This window comes from Hemicordylus capensis, chromosome 6, assembly GCF_027244095.1.
Source record: "Hemicordylus capensis ecotype Gifberg chromosome 6, rHemCap1.1.pri, whole genome shotgun sequence".
In the NCBI taxonomy this organism is placed as follows: domain Eukaryota; kingdom Metazoa; phylum Chordata; class Lepidosauria; order Squamata; family Cordylidae; genus Hemicordylus; species Hemicordylus capensis.
This window is the reverse complement of record NC_069662.1, coordinates 126,514,000-126,527,115: the sequence shown is the minus strand read 5'-3', so window position 1 is coordinate 126,527,115 and position 13,116 is coordinate 126,514,000. Positions and strand designations below refer to the sequence as shown.

Sequence of the window (13,116 nt, the reverse complement as noted above, 5' to 3'; positions counted from 1 at the left end):
TTAATGACCTGAAAGGCACATCATATTTTTGACTAATCTGATATACCTTCCTTGCCAAGCAACTTCTACACTGGTGACAACTCGTTCCAAGTAGAACTAATTGAACTTGAATCAAACTGTCCATTCCAGTTCCATGCACACTCCTACAGTCAGCACATGAGTAATGAAGAGTGGGGGCTATACTGTGAATGGCCACCATCCTGAAACAAGTTAGCAGATTAGCAAAAGAAAAGAAAATCAGGGGGGAAACGCCTCCCTATCTCTAGGAACCCTCTTATGTACTGTGAATTTCATCTCAATTCATGTGGGCTGCAAAGGGATGTTCCATATATTTTGAGTGGCTGCCATCTTGAGCCAACACAGCAGATCAGGATTAAAAAACACCCCACTTAGGGATCCATAGAATTCCCATCATGTGCTGTGAATTTGGGTTTGTATTGGACTGTGAACACAACAGTTTTTAGAAGGAGACACAAATGCATAGACACAAATGGATAGACATGTTAATCTCATAGGTCTTCTTCCCTTTGGAAAGTAGACTAAAAATCCACAGTGTTTCCTTGTGGCTTGAGATTGGAAAATAATGTCCACACAAACAAAACATGTTAAGAAAATGCGGGCTTTGCTGGGAAGTCAGTTTTGCTTATAGTGTCCTGTGTAAGGAGACTATAAAGCTAAAAAAAGTCATCCAGCCTTGCAAATGAGCCTAGAGCTTTAATTATTTCAGCAAAAGGACTATTAAAGATTCATGTTGCTTTACATTTTGTTGACAACAAATAAGATCAGCTCCATGTTAACTGGAGGCGTTAATGAGGGAGTTTTATTTGCCAACATTAAGAAATTGTGTAAAGAAATGAATTATTGAACAAACGATGTATGTATAATAGGAGCGCATGTAGTGATCTTTGGAAACATTAACTAGAGTGCATCATTACCCATCCCCAGAGGGTAGTTAATCTTCTCTTTGGTGAATTGTGGGGCCATTCAAGCAAAGGTCATTTCCTCTGCAAAATTTTGGCATGAACAAAATAAAAAGCTGTATATTTCAAATTTATCTTTGAAAGGGGTAATAAATTGGAGATTAAATTATTGCAGCATTTGTTCTGATTTGGTATTAGAAACCAGAGCTGAAGTGAAGGTGAACAGGTTTTATGAAAAACCTTGTCGGAATCTAAAGCCACCCCTCTCCCTTTCATTTTTCTTTTCTTTTTAGGGATTGCTGCAAAAACTTGAGAAACTATATAGTTCTTAGAGTGATCTCTGTATGCCTAAGATCACGCATATGATCAATTAAGGCAACAGTGATTTCATTCTAATTGACTTCATTTCCCCTTGGTGACCTCAGCACATAACTAAATCTGACTGGCGACATTATTTATTTATCTATCATATTTTTATACCGCCTGATATGTACATCTCTAGGTGCTGTACAAAATTTAAAACACAATATAAAACAGAGTAAAACAGTTAAAATTTCACAAAATAAAGTTAAAACCATCTCATAAGATAAAAACAAATTAAACAGTTTAAATTTAATGTTGTGACATCATAGTGCTCACTGCGCAACCCATGCTTGGCTGAGATCACTTGAGAAGAAGTGAAATTTATTTGTTTGTTTGTTTGTTTGTTTCATTTTATATCCCGCTCTTCCTCGAAGGAGCCTAGAGCGGTGTGCTACATCCTTAAGTTTCTCCTCACAACAACCCTGTGTTTTAGGTTAGGCTGAGAGAGAAGTGACTGGCCCAGAGTCACCCAGCTAGTCTCATGGCTGAATGGGGATTTGAACTCAGGTCTCCCCAGTCCTAGTCCAGCACTCTAGCCACAATACCACACTGGCAGTAGCAAAAAAGCACAACAGTGGCTGCAATCAGTTATGAACAATTGTGAGAAAGACAGAATTATTTTTCCAGTGTGCATATGTGTGTAATATCACTACCTTCAACCTGAAAATTCAGCTCCATGAAAATGAAAATTAATTATAAACCAGAACCTGACTACTTACAAAAAATTATATTAAAAAAGGGAAATATCATGCTGAATTAGGTCCAAATTAAATGAGATGGATGTCCATTATTAGTCTCCAGTCTCCTTTAATTTCTGTCAAAAAGTGGTGTGGAGGAGCGATTTGATTTGAGATCATGAAGTTAGGGGGTGGGGAGGGGGCAGATAAATCCCTCCATGTCATTTTCATAATCTAAATCACCCCCTTCTAGCTGCTATTTGTTTGTTGGGCAAAATACACTGGTACCCTCCTCTGCTGGTTTCACATCATGCTCCTTATTCAATTCACCCCTATGACTACTTTTTAAATACATTAAAAGAAACAGGAGATCTGTGGGCCAGTGCACATGATCATTTAAATGTCAGTTTAATGTGAATCTGTATGAATACCTAATGGAGCAGCAGGGAAGTAATTTGCCTAGGGAGGAAGAAGTTGCTGGTTTGAATCATAGGAACATAGGAAACTGCCATATACTGAGTCAGACCATTGGTCTATCTAGCTCAGTATTGTCTTCACAGACTGGCAGCGGCTTCTCCAAGGTTGCAGGCAGGAATCTCTCTCAGCCCTATCTTGGAGAAGCCAGGAAGGGAACTTGAAACCTTCTGCTCTTCCCAGGCCAGCTTCATCCTCTGAGGGGAATATCTTACAGTGCTCACACATCAAGTCTCCCATTCATATGCAACCAGGGCAGACCCTGCTTAGCTATGGGGACAAGTCATGCTTGCTACCACAAGACCAGCTCTCCTCTCCTCTCCCACAGGTATGTATCCCAGACTTTGGGAAACACCTATATCGGACAGCAGCGATATAGGAAAATGCTGAAAAGCATCATCTCATACTGCATAGGAGATGGCAATGGTAAACTCCTCCTGTATTTTACCAAAGAAAACCACATGGTTCTGTGGTCGCCAGGAGTCAGCACTGACTTCACAGCACAACTTTACCTTTTAATGGGAATCTAGAGATTCCCATGGTGCACATGGTCCCACAGAGCGTGTTGTGTGCTCTGCAAAAAGCCTCCTGATCCCAGTTGGTGCCATGACCATCCAACATTTTGCTGGAATCAACTGACAGAGTTCAGACCTATCCTGGTTAAATGTAAATTTAGCCCTTTCCAGCTTTAGGTCCCAAGCTGAGTGGCAGAAAGCCTCATATCCCCTCCTTTTCTTCAGCCTAACCTTGAGGTTCAGCTGGCTAAGATCTCTCTCTGCAGTCAGTGTTTGTTGGCGGCATAGGGGCAACATGTTTGTACAGCCCGTGGCCTCGGGCTTTTGGGAGTTGGCAGGTGAAATGGAGGTCTGTCAAAATGTAGGCTCTCCCTGCATATCTTGGGCATTTCCCCACAAACACCTATAGACAACCTGCCTTGTCATCACCTGTTTGGGTTCCCAGCCCTTCTCTCCATGGGAAACTCACTTTACTAATGGAGGAGATAAATAATTTTAGAATCATACCATCGTGCAGTATTAAAGTTACAACGATGGATCACATTCTGATTGGTTTTTGAAGGACACATAACTCCTCCAACTTGCTGTGCCATCAATGCAATGGAAAAATTATAGAACTCACACTTTCAATAACTCAAGCAGCAATGAGACTGCAACAGAAGCTTATCAAGTCATTATTCAAGCTGGTTACCTGGACAAGGTAGGGTGCACGTTTCTTCAAGCACTACTTTCTTATTGCCATCAAAAACAGGTTCAATTTCCCCACAGAATTCTTCATCCACTATTTTGCCACTGTCATCCTTGGATCCATCATAGACCATACAGGAAATATTCCTTACTCTGGTCCCTTCTCCACACTGGGCATCCTGGAAAAGGAAAAACATCCAACATGTTAGAAAAGGGGAAAGCAAACATTCCTATTAGCTCAAGGAAACAGTCCTACAGAAGGTTAATGAGACTTTCCAAGGATGGGCAGCTGCCTTATAATCTCTGAAATATTGTCTTAAATTAAACTTGATGCATTGGTGTATATTCTTTCCCAAGTCTATTATAAATCCTATTCACAACTAAAGCAAGTGGTCCTGTTCCATGTCCCATTAAAGCCCATTTTATTTGCTTAGAAATTCACTTCTTAGAATTATGCCATCTCCTGAGACCCTACCTTGGGTCCCCAGATGTTGTTGGACTACAACTCCCATCACCCCCAGACACCATAGCCTCGACCACTGTGGTTGAGAATGATGGAACTTGTTATCAAACAACAACTGAGGAACAAAGCTGGGAATCCCTGAATGGGCCTATCATAGAAATTAATTGGGGGGAAATCAAGTTCTGTGTGTTTTCTATTCATATGCTTATTTCATTGTTTACATTTTATACCATTCTTCTTCCAACCACCTCAGATGGCATACAAAGCTGCCCCTGCCCAGCCGCCATTTTAAACCACCTGTAAAGAAGATTAGAATGGAAAGACGTAACTGGCCCAGGAACACCAAGTGAGTGTCATTGCTGAGTGGGGATTTGAATCAGGGTTTCAGGTCATAGAAGGGAAGAGTTGATATCACAATGTATTTATCAGATGGACAAATAACTGAGAGTGATCTTTACTTACTCAACAAGAGATAATTGTTCTCTGGAATTTTGCTTTTTGGTTTAGGGAGCAAAGCGGAAGCCAGATCCTACCCCCCTCTGGATGTTGGTAGGATTCGCGAGCAAACAAAACCCTATCCCATCTCCCTCTCCATTATATTTGTTGATTGGACTGTGGGTTCATTGAGACACACTTTCCTTAATGTTTCCCCAGGATTCAACCTCCTTTTATGTCTCCCCCACCCCCCCACAAGTATCTTCAAGCATGACACGGCTTCATTTCAGCTTCTTCCCACCCTTTTAATGTGTCAGCCTTGAGCCATGGCTAAATGTCACCACAAATGTGTCAGAAATGCATCTTCATGGCTGAAGGTTTGAATGTACTGTAGCCCTGGGTCAAGGTATCCTTGCATAAGCTAACTCAGCATATAAGAGATAAGACCAAGCTAGAAGTCTTCTCCCTGACATGACAGCTGAGCAGTCACAGGGAGATTTCAACATGGCTCATTCAAAAGTGCAATGCATTTCTACCCATACATCTTGAGGTGGTTCAGTCCTCAAGGGACTGCACTACATGTACTTGGTAAGCAGCTGCACTCAAAACAGTGAGTCATGTTAAACAATATGGCTTTGTTTTGGGGGGGTTTCGGCTGGGGGGCGGGAGGAGGGACATAATCAGAGTATGTCCAGCTCACCTTTGGAAACTTCATTACAATGAAGCCTGTAGTTTAGAGGTACTCAATAAACAGTGTAGTATGGTGCATGTGTGTGTGTATTATAAATATCTGTGGATGAAACAGAGGGAAAGACTCCAAACTGCTGTTTTACCTCAACCTTGCATTCAGCCCATTGACTATATTGCCATCGATAACAAGGTTTTACTGGGCAGGGTTTGAATTGCTCCATTTGTGAAGGACAAGGTCTCCCGTCACCTTGGAAGGGTTGGATAATAGTTCTCCTTCGTATCATCTTCCCTTCAAAGCAGAGAAAGAGAAGCAAGAATGTAGCATCAGTATCTGTCACACACACCTCAGCATCTGTTTCAGCCTGAGACTTGCTTTACCCAGGAATGGTTATCCTTCTCCACACTTGGGCTAAAAGGCTCTACAGGTTAGGTTGTGAATGTATGTATCTTTTCACACAGCCTTAAAATCAGCCTCAACTGGGGTATGGGGGGAAGCCTGCCTGTGGCTTCCGGCGGCATCTGGTGAGCCACTGTGAGAAACAGGATGCTGGACTAGATGGGCCTGATCCAGCCGGGCTGTTCTTATGAGAAGGGAGATTTTGTACCACAAAAATCATGCTTATGGGAACATTTCTCTGTCTCTCTCTCTCTCTCTCTCACACACACACACACACACACACACTATTCTATAATTTATCTAGGTCACGTGTTACCAATCTTGGGTTTCTCCAGATGTTGTTGAACTACAACTCTTATCATCCTCAATCACATTTGGCCATCATAGATGGGGATGATGGGAGTTGTAGTCCAGCAACATCTGGGGAACCTGGCCTAGACAAACTAGGGAATGGCCAGATAATTGTTCTCTCTCTCTCCCACCCCCGCTTCAGATTCCATAGCAAAGAGCCATATTTATATTACTGGGACCTCTTTATATTTTGTTTAGAAAACTCTGCAAAGCACCATATGTTGTGATAAAACAACAACAACACTGTTGGGCATTACATACTTGTAACGATGTAGAAGAATATAGTTTTCCCAATGTTTCTGACTTTCATCAGGAGTGATAAGAAAACTATATTTTCCAGTACTCCTAGTGTCTGACTTGCTGCTATAGGAATATCAAGTGAAGGGGGAGGGAGAGAGAAAGAGAGACCTCCCTCCCTTTCTCCTCTAGCTGCTGGAGCAGAGGCAGCAGTAAAGTGAGCAGGCAGGTGGTTGGGAGGAGGAGGCTTAGAAGTGGAGGCAGAAGGAAGAGCTGAATTCTTCTAAAGCTTGAATTAAACTTTGAGAAGGCTTGTAAGACCCATCTCATATCGAAGGCAAGCTCTGCAAACAATGAGAGTTCAAATCAGAGCCTGAGGATTATGAACTTCAGCAACATCTCTAATTATGATATAAATAATGGGTATCTTAAAAGGGAACCTGGTAATGGGTGCTTTATTCACAACAAGATCTTACTTCCATTTCCAAAACTGAGTCTGAGAAAAAGGTGACACTTTCATATCATCATTCTTGGAGAGAAATACAGAAGCCTAGAAGATATGGTAGTTAAAAATCAGAAAGTAGAGGGATCTTGAGGTTTTATCCTCTCTTTCTCTCTGATTATTATAAACAGAGAATTTGCCAAGAAGAGAGGATATTTCACGGAGACTTAAAGAAAATTAAAATAGAATGGGGTTTAGCTGTCATTAATCTTCTGGCCATCTAAGGCTGACACACTACCCAGCCCTGCTTGAGGACTAGGCTCTATTTCATATTGTTAAGTAATCTCAGAAGGCTTTCTCTCCCTTTTGTGATCCCTTTGGCTGATTTCTTTCAGAAGTAGACATTTCTACTAGAGTATTAAATTTCACTACTGAGGCAGATGGTCCTGTGCTGCCCCAAGGGCTTTCCTCCCATGTGCTTGTTAAATGAAGGAGCACTTAATCGCTCCCTCACCAGTGATTGCTCTGCCCAGAGTCCCAAGAAGCCCTTCCTTTTAATGCATTGTCTGAACCAAAATGTATCAAGTACTCTCACTGCAAGCAGACAAGATCCGGCTTCAAAGCTTTGAGAGTGTTAACAATAGGGATGTGCAAACTGATTCAGGTACAAATTGGTTTGTACCCGAATCTAGCTGATTTGGAGACAGAACAAATTGCCCCTGTGGTCCATTGGCTAGATTTGGGGTCCAATTCAAATCACGCCAGATTCAATTTGAATCGCTTCGAGATTCGGATTCCTCCTATCATTTCCCCCAGATTCCCAGTTTTCATTTTTTTTAAAAAAAGGGGGGGGGGCTAAGCTCTAGCTAGCCCTTGTAGAAGTGCAGTTATGCAGCAAAATGTGTGGTCACTATTTTTCAAGTGTGGATTCTTTGGTGTATAATAACATTTCCTCAATGAATCCCTATGAGGATTCATTACATACCTTCACTTTCATTTTGACTCCTTTTGAATAGTGCAAACTGTCAACTGCCATGTGCCAACTACACCCTGCTCCCACCCTCAAGGCAGTGGGGTACTACTCAGTTTATGTTCTAGGAATTTTTTGGTGTCTAATATACTTTCCTCATAATGAATCCCTATGAGGATTCATTAAACATCAAAGAATCTAAACACCTCAAAAATTCCTAAAATATAAACTGAGTACCCTGTGTCTTGAGGGGCAGTTGGCACATGGGATGCCACTAATTCCCCACCCCCACCCAGAAAGCAGTGGGGTCAAAATGAACAGAGGAAATGAAGGTGTGTAATGAATACACCAAAGAATCTAAACACTTCAAAAATTCCTAAAAAATAAACTGAGTACTCCAGTGTATGGGGGTGTTGGTGTTGGTGGTGTTGGTGTCGTTGACACATGGGAGTTGACAGTTGGCTCTGTCCAATGACAGTCAAAATGAACAGAAGAAATGAAGGCATATTATAAATCCTCATAGGGATTCATTATATACAAAATATACAAAATCAGTAAAAACTAATATAAATCATTAAAAATTAACCAAGTGCCCCACCACCCAAATCTGGTGTCCCTAGGATCTTTATAAGTGGTCTGAATTGATCCAAACTGAATTTAAATCCAAATAGAATCTGGGGTGATTCGGGGGGCAGATTCGGACACAAAAGAAATCAGGGGTGATTCAATTCAGGCACAAATCAAATCAAAAAATCGATCCGTGCACATCCCTAGTTAACAATGAGCAACAAAATTATGATCACTAATTTAATCTTAATTTTAATTCCATTTGTTATTTTGCAGCTGTCAGAACCCCTGCATTAAATTCTGTTCCCAAAGTAACTGAATAGTATTCAAGATAAATTATCAGCAAGTTTCTCTTTAAACTCCACTGAGTGGCAGCAGAGCTGCACTGGAAGCCTTGGTTCCTTTGTCTCTAAGCAAGATGTCTGGTTCAGTTTGCTTACAGCCATGAATCCAGAATATACAGTACACAGTGTTCTTGGGGTGGTGCTGCCTCTTTCACTCTGAGAGCACAGCATGAACGATATTCTTGGATGCTTAAGGAGTGATGACTCCATAGAGGTGACCCAAATTCCACCTACTGATTATCAATGCCTCTTGGGTACTGGTTTTGCTACTGGCTGTATGCCATAGTAGCTATAAAGCACCAACCACTTTCAAATACTGGTTAAACCATACCCTGATGAACCTTAACAGCTCTTAATTATGGTGTCAACAAACTGCTTAAGGGGGAAGCAAGGAATTTGGTTCAGAGGATCCAAGAAAAGAATATGCACTCCTCAGACTGGCTCCATTGTTAATATTTCCTCTTACAAATATTTATAAATTGTTCTGCATAATTTAATTCTGAGCACAAATGGAAGAGAGATCATTTCAGCCCCCAAAGGGGGAGGAGAGCTGGTCTTGTGGTAGCAAGCATAAATTGTCCCCTTTGCTAAACAGGGTCCACATTGGTTTGCATTTGGATGGGAGACTACATGTGAGTTCTGTAGGATATATAGTTCTGTAAGACATCCCTTAGGGGATGTGGATGTATCTCAATGGAAGAGCATCTGCGTTCTTGTCTGCAGAAGGTCCCAGGTTCATTCCCTGGCATCTCCAGGTAGGGCTGGGAGAGACTGTGAAACCTGTTAGTGTATATAGTACTGATCTAGATGGACCAATGGTCTGATTCGATATAACACAGCTTCCTAATACAACTGCTTTATTGATTTTATTTATATCCTGCCTTTATTCCTTCATGAAACTCAAGGTGGCATATCTAGGATTCACAAGCAGGCACACTTCCAGATTCTGACCAGCAGTAGACCCATTTAGCTTCAACAAGGTAGCAATGTCATGCAGGCTGACACCATCATGATTAACATCTTCCCAAATACTGGTGTGATCTAAATTTGCAAAAAATAACATCTTTGGGTGTTCTCCCTCATTGGCCATAGTAAGTTATGAAGCATGCATCTTATTCATTTGATATGGCAGGCACAGACAGCCTCCTGTAGTAGATCCATGTAGCATTTGCCTAGTCTCATTTCTCTTATCTGAGTCAGGAAGGGATTTTGACAATCCTGATCCTCTTAGCACAAGCAGGGCATCAGGGGAAGCTTGCATGCAGCCAAAGCAAACCTCCCTGGCCTCCCAATCTCTTTATCTGAGCAACGGCCCCTTCTGTTTCTTGGTGGGCTGATATGAGCTGGGGCTCATTCTTAAGGTGTTTAAATGCCATTCAAAGGAACGTTTCGGCACTAACCAGCAAGGCCACAGGTCTGAGAACACTCCGACCATGAAGACCAGTCCGAGAGCTGACAGTTCACTGGGCATTCCACCACACAGGACATATTCATATGCCAGGTCTTTTCCAAGCCAAGCTAAAAAAGAATTAAACAGTAATCAGCATGTAAATCACACAAAGACCATATCACCAAAAACAAAACAAAACAGTGAACAAGAAGTGACTGCTTTTTAAAAAATTAAAAGGTAGTAACTGTGAAGGAGGAAGTGATATATATTAGTTCAGGAGTAGGCAGCCTTGGTTCTCTAGATTGAACTATACCTCTCGTCATCCCCAGACAATTTATTGTGGCTGGGGATGATGGGAGTTGTAGTTCAGCATCACATAGAGAGCCAAGGTCGCCTAACCCTGTATTAGTATAAGAAGCTATTCTCGCGATTGACCAAAACCAGGCTAATGGAGCCCAGCCCGGTTTTGAGCAATCGTTGGAACTACCAGGCCTGGGGGTGGGCCCAGTAGTTCTCTGGCAGCTAGCCCGCCTAACAACCCCTCCCCTTAAATGAGGTTAAAGAGCAAGGTTAACCCCTCCCTTTAAACGAGGTTAACGGAGCTTGTTTTTTGGTTCATGCGTCAGCCATGGCTGCTTGCAGCCGCGGCTGGCACACTCGGGGTGGGGGGGGGAGAGGGGAAGGGACCCCAGGAAGGCACATTGCACTCACGTGGTGCCTTCCTGGGGTTGAGGGGGCCGGGGCGCCGCACGGTGGTGCTCCCCTTCCCCTGAAGCCCCCGACGGAGCTGCAGCTGGGCACAGGAGCACCTGACTGGAGCAGCCGCTTGTCTGGGTGGGCAGGCAACCGCCTGTCTGTGGGAAGAGCGGGCTAATCCCGCTTTGCCCGCTGAACCCTATCTGGCACTTCACACAGATTGTATGAAGCACCTCTATGTTTTCTTAGACTTGCCCTAATTCATACAACATATTTTAAATTCTTAACTGTTTAAAAAATAGTTCTTTAAACAGCCTTCGATTATTATCTTAATATCCAGAACTGGAGATCAGTGATAGAATATGATCTGTGCTGGCTGAAAATAAAAAAAGAAGGTGTAAAAACACTCAGCTCAGCTGTTACAAGCTGCCAGCTACATTATGCAGGCATAATATACACAGTACTTAACGTCCAGCAGTATAAAATCTACCACACATTCAGAGTTGTACATTTGCAGCATCATTAACTGCTGCAAATGAGGCTGGAGACCTCTCTCCTGTTCCACAGATTAAATCACTTGCTCTTTGTTGCTGAAATCCCTGGATAACCAAGAAACTAGACTCAGCGCAGCTCCAGAGAGGAGTGTTACACCATGTTTCCTACGGCAAACATGTAAGGCGTAGAGCTCACATGCAAGTGTACAGAAATCTTGAAAGAGCTGTATTTCTGGGAAATCTAATTGAGCTACGTTTCCCTGACACACATACACAGATGCTTAAAGATGATGTGTAGCCACATGTTATATGTAACATCTGGAGCAATTGTAACATGTGAACCTGTCCTCAGGCGTTTTTTGGCAGTACACTTCAATGCTTCATCCTGAAGCAAGCCTAGACATTGTTCCCAGCATGAGACTATTTTGCAGAACAAGCAGCTGTACAAATAGACCCAAAGGGCAATGAAGCAAAATATGATGGACACAGGCAGAGAATAAGCCGATTGGCTACGCCAAGATGTTGGTCTCGTTTTCACAGTTTTTCTTGGTTGTATCTCTGTGGGTGCCAGGAGTCGAAATCAACTTGACGGCACACTTTACCTTTTATTATTTATTTATGTATGTATTATTTTATTTAACATATTTTTATACCGCCCAAAACTTTCATCTGGGCGGTTTACAACATAGTAAACCGCCCAGATATTTAATGTATTACATAATACATTAAAACATTAATTAAAAACAAAAACAAATAATTTAAAACACAACAATTTAAAATTAAAATTAAAATTCACTTAAGAAGCCTCAATTGACTGAATGCTTCTCCTTGCCAAACAATGTCCTGCATATTGAAAATGGTACTAGATGCCAGGAAGAAGGGTCCTATGGCTAGTTACCTGACTTGTTACTTTTCTATGACTTTTTACTTTTCTATGTGCAAGGATTATTTTCTCTCATACGGAGGAACAGTCAATTGTGTCATCTTCCAGCCTGAAGAAGTACAGTCCAGAAACAAACTCATCTGCTGCTTGTGAGAACTAGACCTATAATGCTGCTTAGCTGAGACAGCTTTGTTTTGAATTGGGCACAAGACTGAAAGCTCTCTACCAACACAAAGCTAAAGGAGAGTCACCTCCTAGCAGGACCATGTGAATCCACCCTAGGAACAATGGCCAAATAATGCACAGCATTCCGGCACTGGAATGATCCATGCCAGGGCTGCTGCAGACTCATAAGGCGGCCCTAAGAGCGTGCAATTGCACAAGCAGTGCGACTGCAGTTATTCCTGTGCGCTGCAATGGGAATAACTGTGCTAGCAGTCCTTGCACAACCATTCGTTCTCAACAGGACTGGGGCTGTCTTACAAGCCCACAGCAGCCCCAAGGAGGAGCATTCCAGCTTTGGAACACTGAGCATCATCTTAGCCCACGTCTATGCCTGGAATGCGTCAAGGGTTGACTTGTCTTGTCTAGGCTCAATAGCTGCTATGGGCAGGCCAGGAGGATATCCACACCATCAAAAACTGAAGCTTATCTGCTGATACACTGCTTATAACAGAGGTTTAGAATGAGAGATTTTTAAGTCTTTCAACTTGTAATTGTGGGTAAGTGAGCAAAAAATAAGCTTCTGGGCACCTGAACAGCAAAAAGTGAGTACTGTGAGATATTCCTCACAGTGAGCACTACATGTGAGCACTGTATGTGAGCACTGTAAGACATTCCCCTTACGGGATGAGGCCGGTCTGGGAAGAGCACCAGTATGCTTGCATGCAGAAGGTTCCAATTCCCTCCCTGGCATCCCCAAGGGAGGGCTGAGAGAGATTCCTGCCTACAACCTTCAGGAAGCTACTGCTAGTCTGTGTAGATGATACTGAGCTAGATGGACCAATGGTTTGACTTGGTAGAAGGCAGCCAGGGACAAAGATCACAATCTTATACCCCCTTAACCGGGAGTAAGCCCCATTTAATTCAATGGGACTGGCTCAATCCAGGAGGGGGGAAAT

At 42.5% G+C, this 13,116-nt stretch overlaps 1 protein-coding gene across 11 annotated transcripts in view; it reads right to left on the bottom strand.

Annotated features, from left to right (window-relative positions):
- THSD7A (thrombospondin type 1 domain containing 7A) overlaps nucleotides 1-13,116 on the bottom strand; it is a 424,790-nt gene that overhangs the window by 21,552 nt on the left and 390,122 nt on the right. For all 11 annotated transcript variants that reach the window (XM_053259796.1, XM_053259795.1, XM_053259797.1 and 8 more), the window contains 3 exons: nucleotides 9,933-10,050; nucleotides 5,368-5,513; nucleotides 3,641-3,815 (listed from right to left, as the gene is read on the bottom strand). In XM_053259796.1, coding sequence (XP_053115771.1) covers nucleotides 3,641-3,815; nucleotides 5,368-5,513; nucleotides 9,933-10,050 — 439 coding nt within the window. The remainder of the gene's footprint in view (nucleotides 1-3,640; nucleotides 3,816-5,367; nucleotides 5,514-9,932; nucleotides 10,051-13,116) is intronic.